At 39.8% G+C, this 10,246-nt stretch overlaps 1 protein-coding gene across 2 annotated transcripts; it reads left to right on the top strand.

Annotated features, from left to right (window-relative positions):
• Positions 1–2: 2 nt before the first annotated feature.
• On the top strand, positions 3–9,976 carry LOC139963412 (anaphase-promoting complex subunit 2-like). Of its 2 annotated transcripts, none has more exons than XM_071964153.1 (11): positions 3–169; positions 715–945; positions 1,487–1,929; positions 2,571–2,703; positions 2,905–3,202; positions 3,927–4,044; positions 4,782–4,963; positions 5,436–5,809; positions 6,367–6,486; positions 8,039–8,177; positions 8,638–9,976. In XM_071964153.1, the coding sequence occupies exons 2-11, from the start codon at positions 775–777 to the stop codon at positions 9,090–9,092; spliced, it is 2,433 nt and encodes an 810-aa protein (XP_071820254.1). In that variant the 5' UTR covers positions 3–169; positions 715–774; the 3' UTR covers positions 9,093–9,976. The 2 variants fall into 2 exon arrangements, with proteins under 2 accessions (XP_071820254.1, XP_071820255.1); XM_071964154.1 differs by lacking the exon at positions 3–169 and adding an exon at positions 259–406.
• Positions 9,977–10,246: the final 270 nt, after the last annotated feature.

Here is a 10,246-nt window from a genome sequence, read left to right as displayed (position 1 = left end):
GCTACTGGAAGCTAAACGAAAACGTACCCTGTCGCGCTGAAAGTGAAACTTCAAAGTACAGTATTTCAGACAGCAAACTATTTTCAATCATGTCAATGTTTCTTCGAATGTGGCCATAATAAACCTTTGCACAGCTACAATTGACACGGTTGATATTATGGGATGATAGGTAACCTAAACTTCATTTCTCATCAAGAGGTCTAAGTTTGGCCTATTGTAACTATAGTCTGTAGCCTAGGCTTAATCCATAAACAGTCAGATGTTATTGTACTGTACCTGAAACATCGACCTTCCAGTTCCACTACTTTAGTGCTAGAACTTGTAGAACTAGAACTTAGTAATACTTGTGTGACAGGGAAGGACAATCCTGCTCGAGCTGTGAAAAGAACAGCTCCCGCAGGATAAGGTAGTACTTGTGCCCTGTAATTGTACTAATCTTGAGAAACTTTTGGAAGGTGAAGCCAACTAGTTCACTCAAACACTGGTTAACTGTTTGATTTTTGCAATGCATACTTATGCCCAACGATGAAACAGATGTCAATTGTATTTGTTGTCTTGCCAGTACAACATAAGTACAACATAAGTAACATTTCTTAGTTCTACAAAATGGTTTCTTGGCAGAACAAACTGAACTATTGAATAACAGGCCTAGCACTTGTGTCATGCTATTATTCATTTCCAAATGCTCTTAACTCTTTTAACATTCTTTTTCAGGACTGCACCAAAGTTTTATATGATTTTCAGAAGTTGATTTTAGTAAACAAGATTACCACCATGATGGGAGAACTGGAAGAATTGCAATCTCTACTTCACCAACCACTGGAGGAGGAGTACCTTCCAGAGATTAAAGATTGGTTCCTCAGTATTCTTCGGAGAGATATATTAGCAAACATTGGACCTTCCTTCTGGGAATTGATTTCGTCGAATACTGAACAAAGTGAAGAGGTGAGGTCATCTTGTTGTTGAAAAAATTCAATTTACCATGATTTAACATGTTGTAGAATTTACTCTGTGTGTGTTGCCATGGTTATATGAGATCCGTCAATTAGAAAGTATGGTTTGTGCACTACATGTTTGGCAAGCTACACATGCAGACCTCGAAATTCTCGTTTTGTATTGGCTAAAAATGCTAGTGGATTTGTGCCAGTAGAAAAAGAGGCACCGCTAGTAAAAATAGAAAATAAACACATAAATGAAAGTTGGTTACCAATTGTCAGTCAATAAATCAACATGAGTTCTGTATCTAAGATATGCCCTGTATTACTGCTTAAGCAAATATTACAATCCCAAGTTATAGTACTACAGTACTTAACTAAATGTGTGTTGTGATGCAGGAGAATACCAGTGAGGAACTTGATTTTAGCCAGTAGATATTTGAAGCCCTTGACTTTTTTAGCAATTGGTTAAAATTGTGAAATTCTAGGCCTGACATGATCAGCACAGAACTGCTTTCTCTGTTTCAAAATCCAATTGTCAATTTTTTCAGGAAGATGTTTCTGGTTTTGTTTCTGCCATGAATGTGCTCTTTGCAAAACTTCGACCCTACATGGACGTTGCGGATCATCTCAGTAAGAAACGAGAACTGTTTGAGGAAATGAAACCAAGCGATGATGCGACCGGCTTCCAGGTGAAAGTTCAAACTGTAATCAGGGCCCTGCTTCTCCATCGCACCACAGCAAAGTTTCAAAGCTGCGTGCAGGGATTTTACCGGAAAGCATTTTGGTCCTTTCATGGCAACAAACCGTCAAATTCGAGCACTATCTTAAACAATTCGGATGGAGCAATTAGCAACAGCTCGGATGTGAAAATGGATGAGACTTTAGATGAGGAAGAAAATAGTGTTTGGGAAACCAAAGGAACTGGAGATAATATCATGGAGGGATACGGCTCTAATATAACTGAACATTTTCACCGAATTAATAAAAATTTGTGAGTAGTGGTTAGTGATATGTTATATGATATAACATTAAACCTATCCTTAATTTAATTATATAACTAAAAGTTCATAAGATGGTAGGAACATGCTGTAATACAATTTTCTTGTTAATTATAGTTGTCATTGGTGGCCCATATGGGTGTCCCATTGCTTTCAGCCATAGCTTTATTCCTTTAAAACATGTGTACTTCACAATTTTGATTTCATCTCATCAATGGTGTTGGTGGTTTGTCCAATGCTTATCATGCAGTATTTGATTTAAAACTGTTTTTGACTTCTCCTTGAGAATACTTTTATTTAGGTATTTCCCTTTACCCTGCTTATTTTCACCGTTGCTTTATACTTCCCATATCAAATACATCATTTAGGTGATTTGTACCGGTCATGAATTCAGAATAAAGTTTGATTAACGAACCTATACTGAGCTTTACAGAATATTAAACTTATTCATACTGCTCAATAAATGCCCAATAAATATAAGATTGGTTAATATATTATATGATTCTTCATAGATATCAAAGAAAGGATTGATGTATACTGCCCAAACAGAATATTAAATTGTACTCATACTGCCCACATCAAACATAAGATCGCTCGCACTCACTTGCATTGCTGAAATACTGATATTTCCCAGATACACCACAGGCCTTTTGGAGAGGGTTTGTGGAGAAGCTGTGACATCCATCATCCATGTTAGGATCGAAGAGTTTGTGGAGGAGAGATGTAAAGGAGAGTTTGAACAATCTTTCATTAAGGATCTTGAACAGGTATATTCAACATCCTACATTCCTACATTTTGCTTCTTATTTTTTTATTAAAATTTTGGTATTTGTTAGTTTTCTTTTTCTTATTGAGAATGCTCTCATTAGATTCTAATCTGTGTGGATTGCAAAGTGATGTGATCGTTGCGAGTAGCTTTGCGTACAGTATATTTAGATCTTACTTTCATAAATTTAACCATTCTGCAGTGGCTGAACACTCAGGTGATGGGATGGCTGAGAACTATCTTTGACGGTGACCAAGGAGAGACGTCATCCGGGCAATCTTCATCCCAAACTCTCTCAAAGTGGAATGAACGATTAACTTATTTCCTCTATCAGACGTATGCCAAACTTAGAATACGAGAGTTATTTAACATCATCGTGGAATATCCAGACAGTCATCCTGCTCTGGAAGATTTAAAGGAAAGCCTGCGAAAGACGGATCTGAGATCACGTCTTATACAGTCGTTGAGGGTTGCCATGGAGACAAGACTACTTCACCCCGGTATGGTTAAGTATATCTTTCTCGACCTGATGGTCCCCCTGGTTTACAAGCTTCTTCCTCCTCAAGTCACTGGTTATTTTGCTCTTTGAGTTGTGAGAAGATATTTTCCTCTTTGGGTCTCTTCGATGGCCATGTTTGCCATACCTATTAAGTTTGTGTCCAACTTAGATTGTTACCCGATACTAATTACCGTTTTCTTTGTGCCTATTTTGAGCCCAGGTGAGGGCTTCTAACGTTGCGAATACTAATTGCCTTTTTATTGCCCATTTTAGTCCACTGTAGCGTTTTCTGAGAATTCTTGAGAGCCATTTTTGGTGTAATCTTTTGAGCTTTTGTAATGGTTATCAACAGCTGCTTTTGTAAGGCCTTTGCAAATTCTGGCAACAGCCCTTGTTTACTGCAATCTGGGCTGGTCCAAAGCTCATTGCCAATGTTTGAGGGTTCTTGGCTTTTTACCTGTTATTTGGGACCTACTGTTATAGACTTACCATAGTATTTGGGACTTACTGTTATAAACCTACCATGTTATTTTGGACCTACTGTTATAGACCTACCATGTTATTGGGACCTACTGTAAGTGTTATAAACCTTTCAGATGGAATACCTGCATGTTACTCTCTATTTACCACTGCTGTTATTGTATATCTGACATAATTAATTCAATAGTTCTGTCTTCTTTCGCTCAAGTATTATTTTAAATCTGTCTGTTTCTTCTATATTTTAGGTGTTAATACATCGGACATCTTAACCCAGTATGTATCATCCATCAGGGCTTTACAAGTATTGGATTCCACAGGTGTGATCTTAGAACTAGTCTGTGAACCAGTTAGAAGTTATCTAAGGTATGAAGAAATTTGATATGCTGTGATCTTTAATGTTTTGTTGTTTTTATTTAAATTGCCTAAAACTTTTCCTAGAGTAGGGGAAGGACAAAACTAATTCAGACAATGGAGAGAGAGAAATTATGATATAAATATGAAGTTATGTATCTGGTGGGGCTCTTTCTTTCTTAAAAACCTATTACTTCTCATTTTAAATCTTTCTCTATTGCAGCCCTAGGAATCCCGATATTCTGAAAAGTCTCCCTACATCTTCTGTCAGTGTCAGTGTGTACAATGGTAATAAGGATAGTTCCTAAGCAAAGAATAATGACAGTTTTCCTCTTACAATTCTTTGGATAAAATTCACTCTAACCTTATCACTGTAGATGTACAGATTTTTGGAAGTAGTAGTTCCGTTAGAAGTAAAATCAAAATCAAAATCAAATAAAACTGTTAGCAAACTGCAATATCCACTAGAGAGCCTGTGTAGGAGAATGTGTAAAAGTAAGTTGGCCTGACATTTCTATCCTAGCAGGATCTTCTTCAAAGGCTAAATGACAAGTAACAGTAACAGAAGGGACAAAACCACGCACAGAATACAGACAGGTTAATGAGCATGGTGTACACAAAGAGATGGATGTAAGGGGATTAGTAGACAAGGGATGGAGAGAAGAAAGAAAGAAACCAACAGGGGAAGAGGAGAGGTAGGAGATAAACAGTGGAGAAGCAAACGACTCGTTACTTTTTTGCTATTCCAGAACGAGAGATGACACGGTACGTTGCATCGTCTCCAGCCTGACCGACGAAGGCAACAGCGATCTCGCCGATGAGTTAGCTAAATCAAATCCATTGAATATTCATGAAGGTCAGGGGGCAGATGATGGTGAAGAGGAAGGGGATCCATTCAAGTGGGAACCCGATCCGGTCGATGCCGATCCAGGTTTGTCGAATAGATTTGTCGTTGGTTTATAAGGAGGCTTACCTTTCTTTTCATTTTCCTTTCTAATAAAGAGCTCCTCAGTAGGTTTTATTTCATACAATTCAATAGAATTAAGAGGATTCTGTAAGTATGAATGTCTGATCAAGAGGTGAAAGAATTAACTGTTTTACACTTTCACAGCTGCCACTCCCAGACGATGGATATTTATATTGAGGAGCGAACTGATTGTAATCCACAATTGAACAACAACTATCAACAGATATTTTAGATTAAGGACCCCCTCTCTCCCCTCACCCCCCCATTCACACCACTCCCCTCTCTTCCCATTCCCTTTCTACATGCTTCTTGAAGATTACTTGTTACTTTGACAAGAGACATGTGTATCTACATATTACCATCAAGTAAACCAAGGAGCAAACATGGGAACTTATTTTCTTTATTTTGTGTTAATGTCTCTGTTAAACATATTCAGGTCAAAAGTTGAGCAGTCAGAGGTCATCTGACATCCTCAGCATGCTGGTCAACATTTACGGAAGCCGGGAGCTGTTCGTCAACGAGTACCGCAGCCTCCTGGCCGACAGGATATTAACGCACTTCAACTTCGACACCGACAGAGAGGTCCGAAACTTGGAGCTCCTGAAACTCCGCTTTGGCGAGTCACAACTCCACCACTGCGAGGTGATGTTGAAGGATGTGGCCGATTCGAGGAGGTGCAACGCCAACATCAAATCGGCCAAGGGAGGGAAGAAGGATGTCGACGACAAGGAGAATAAAGAAGAGACTCAAGAACAAGAGGAAGAAGACGAAAATGTAGATGACGACCTACCGGACGGAGGAAAGAGAGAGGTACGGAGATTTCATCCCCGAAAAAATGTATACTCTCCGAAACTTTTATGTGTTCTTCTCAAGAAAAGAAACGTTACCTTTGATTTATAGCTTTCGATGAGTTACTCTGTTATAAGCCCGGTACGTAATCTAGATGGGGAATTTGGTGCCAGAGCTTTATAGTGTTCAGGTTTTGCGATGCTTCCCTCCATGATTTCTTCGTTTGTGGTTTTGTGCGCATTCTATGTAACATGTTAATGCAATAGGCACCCTCTTTTTAAGATGTTGCTTAGAAATGCACCAATTTCAATGGAACAGAAAAATATAATTGCTGCTGACAGACTTAACTCGACCCTTTGATGTTAAAGGAAAACGTCTTACTATGTCCAACTGTATCGTAATAAAATAAAACTGATTTCAATTTTTCATAAACAAATGGAGCTCCTTGGCCAGTTTTGGAACTTATCTTCTTGATTTGACAAAAAAAAATAACTAAGTAATTCTTGTTGCAGAATAGTCAAGTAATGAACATTACCGTTAGTAATTCTTTAATTATTTTTCTGTTTTTCATTTTTCAGAACCTCGATTTCAAAGCAATGATCTTATCCGCACAATTCTGGCCGAACCTTAAAGAGGAGAAACTCTCTCTTCATAGTAAAGTACAAACTCAGTTGGATAAATACACAAAGTCCTATGAGGTGAGTCTGTACAGGTCCTTCACTGAAAACAGTCATCAGTGCAGGCTGTATTTCAATATCATTCTTTAGCTTTCTGAGTGGTTACAACGGTTTTATATATCAGCCCAAAATGTGCATAGTACCATGTTTAGTTCCCAGCGCCTCAGGAGGAACCCCCTGAAGTCTTTAGGAAGCATTCCATTTGTATACAGAGATTAACCATGGAGTAATGGGGTTTTTCATCTCGTTAATTCATGCCTTGGCCCTCGGCCCTCCCCTCACTCAGTCTGAGGGAAACAGTTTTACTAGGCACTGTGTCAAGGAAGGGAAAGCTGTAGCAACTGCCAAAATCCTGCTCAGCTAAGATGAATTAATATCAAAATATGGATCATATCACAAAATATACAGTATTGTGTGAAAGTGCAAAGCATACAAAATTACATCCTTTGCAGCCTGACAGCAGGATTCTGCTTGCCCACCCCACCCCCCCCAACCCTCCCCTCAGTGTCCTACTTTTGACACAGTGACTTAACAACAATTAATTTTTCTCATTATATTCAATAATTCCTTGATAGTAATTACCTAATATCTGTTAAAATGCAGGTAAAATAATGTAAGCAAGAAACATTAAAATAACAGTCAACTGGCTGTTCGGTGCCACTTTGTTTCTGTGACTACTGAGGGAAACTGAGAATATCTGTTTCCATACATATTACTACTTAAATCAAGTTCTAAATGGTACCTTAAAAGACCCGTAGATAAACTTGTTCTTTCCTTTAAAGTTTACACAACTTGGCTTACATCCAGTCCATGCAGGCAAGCTCAATGATAGATATCCGGTCCACACTTCTTTACAACCTCCCTGCCCAGTACAAACAAACAGTCATGTTTAATTTACATTTGCCATATGGGCAGAAAGATCAGATGAACTTAATAATATAAAATAATGAAAATAAGAAAATTAAAATATAAAATTAAAAAATGCTGCTGCCATATGGCCTTGCTTTCAGAATATCATTGGAGCAGGTGTTAGAAAGTCATTTACGTGGGAATTTTTATTGCCAGTACCGTATGGTTTAAACTGTGTTTTAATGCATTCAATGATGCCAGACTGTATGCTCATTTGAAGCTCTGTTTGTGATAATGGAGTCGTAGGGATGGGGTGTATAGTACTCTTCTGCTCCCAAAATGATCATTTTTAGAGTACATTTCAATATGAGGGCTTAAGTTAGCAGTTTTGACATCCAAATATGGCAGGAGATAGAGATATCAGATGTAACCCCACTTTTAGTGCGGCTGGGTCTTGCAAAGTCGTGCAAAAGCCACCAACAAATCAGAACCAAGACTCATTTAGTAAGCCATGAAGCACAAGTCATGCAAATGAAGAAAATTTGAAATATGTCTGGGACATAAAATTGGCTGTCTTTTACCGCACTACCCTCCCCCACTATCCTCCCCCACTATCCTCCCCCACTACCCTTCTTCTTTTCATGTGCTGTCAAGCAGTTCCTGAATATGCCAATGTTTTGCATATCAGATGTTTTTACTTTCTAAGGTTTCTGTCTTTTGATAGGCTCTCAAGGCCACCAGGACTCTATTTTGGAAGCCAAACCTGGGGCAAGTAACCCTTGAGCTGGAATTGAAGGACCGTACAGTTTCCCTGGCTGTCTCTCCACTCCATGCTACCATCATTATGCACTTTGAAGAGAAAGGTATGGCAGCAGTGTCGTTGCTAGAGGGCCGATGGGGGGGGGGGGGTGTGAGGGGTGTTCACCTGTGCAGTCGGCAAAATAGGGAAAGTAAAGAGGAAAAAGAGGGAAGGAGAGAGGAAAAGAAGAGAAAGAATGAAAGGAAAAGAGAATAAAAGAGGGCGAGAGAAAAGAGAGGCAGTGGCATACTAAGCAGAGGGCGGGGTGGGGGACAGTCTGCCCTGGCTACCAGTCAGGGGGGTGCCTAGCCCCAGCCCCCGAAATATTAATAGAAGAAGAAAAGTAAAATATGGTTTGATAGTTTTACAGTCTCTGACCTTCATTTCAGAGTACTGTATGTATGAATAGAACGGTTCAATTAATTATTGCCGAGCAGCACTCGTATGTTATGCACAGCCATGTAATCCATATGGCTACCAGCATAAGTTTTGACTACGTCTCGTGTTCTTTTTCTTCGTCTCAGAGAAATGGACGATCCAGGAATTAAGTGGAGTGATGCAAGTCCCAAGTACCACTCTGAGGAGGAAGATAGCCTTCTGGCAGAGTCAGGGTCTCCTGAAGGAGGACCCGACGGACTGCTTCACGCTGGTGGAGGAGGACAGCGGGAGGGGGAGCAAAGAGGGAGCGGACGAGGTCATCATCGAGAGCGACGACGAGACGGAGTCAGCGACCGCCTCGACCCAGTCGCAGACTTTACACGTCTTCTGGTCTTACATCGAGGGAATGCTGACCAACCTGAACAGTCTCCCCATAGAGAGGATACACGCCATGCTGAAGATGTTCGCCATGCCGGGACCGGCGACCTCGGAGATCTCCGAACACGAACTCAAACTGTTTCTGGACAAGAAGGTCAAGGAACAAGAACTGATCTTTTCGGGTGGATTTTATAAATTACCAAAGGCGGACGGTCAACTGTGAGATCTGGACGTAGTAGTTTATTTGACCGTGTAGCCATTTTGCGTCACTCGTCCGCGATGTTCAGGATCGACAAAGAAAACCGGAAAGACAGAATGAGATAAGATGTGTTTTGTGGCAGGAGCAATTCCCCTGTTGTGGCACCATGAACACCCTGCAAAATATTAGCCTTACCCACCATGGAGGTCACCCTCTTTTGTGGGGAGTTTAACATTGGATATTTCGGTGTATTGTGGAGCCCTTTTTTGGGATTTAGGGAGCACCGTCTTGGAATCTTGCTAACCACTAAACCCTCTCACTCCTCCCCCAACCTATGCCAAGAAAATGCACCTTCCCTGAATTTGTTTCCTTTAAAAGAGTATATGTTCTTTCATTTACCTATTGCTAACAGGGTACAGTATTTTCCCGCTTTCATAGAAATATGAAAAATGACAAAAAGCATATTTTACTTTGCTTCATACTGGCCAAGCCATATTACGTTCACATATAATTGGAAACACTTGAATAGTCTGAATGAGAAGCGAATTATGTAGTTAGAAAACATCTGTTATGTCTCTGATTAATGATGTATTTATCCATTATAAAACAATTATGTATCTCACAGGTACATGCAAAGTAATGTTTCCTTTTGTAGGACCGTGAAGTTGCCGACTCAGTTCACCGTGTCACCATTTCAATGTACATTTCAATGTACGTTTATCTTTCCTTGCAAGGGTCGAGTTGTGGTATTTCCATATTGTGGCCAGTGCAAGCGTACATTGCAGTTATGAACTAATGAGGAGGGGCAGAAAGGTATAGGAGACATTAGGAGGTTGGAAGAGGGATCATGTGAAATGTTGCAGAGATCAAAGTGGAGATTGTATTAAATTAATAATTAAAATACACCCTTTTTGTCTTTTCATTCCTTGTTCACCTCTTCACACATGATCATTAAGTCCACTCCATGATAACTGGTCACCCGAAATAGCTGCCAGTCTTAACAAAACATCGCTGTAAACTCCACGTGGAGGAACACAGTACCGGCGCTGCCCCTATGCACCCACCAACAGAAACCAGAAGTTAAACCTCTCATTATAATTAGACATATAATAGACTGGCCCATTGAACATCACATCACAAACATTTAAATGTAAACATTTCGGTGAAAAAGCAAGAAA

The sequence above is a fragment of the Apostichopus japonicus genome, chromosome 22, assembly GCF_037975245.1.
Source record: "Apostichopus japonicus isolate 1M-3 chromosome 22, ASM3797524v1, whole genome shotgun sequence".
Taxonomy (NCBI): domain Eukaryota; kingdom Metazoa; phylum Echinodermata; class Holothuroidea; order Aspidochirotida; family Stichopodidae; genus Apostichopus; species Apostichopus japonicus.
Note: the sequence above shows the minus strand (reverse complement) of the source record. Positions and strands in the feature narration are given on the sequence as shown.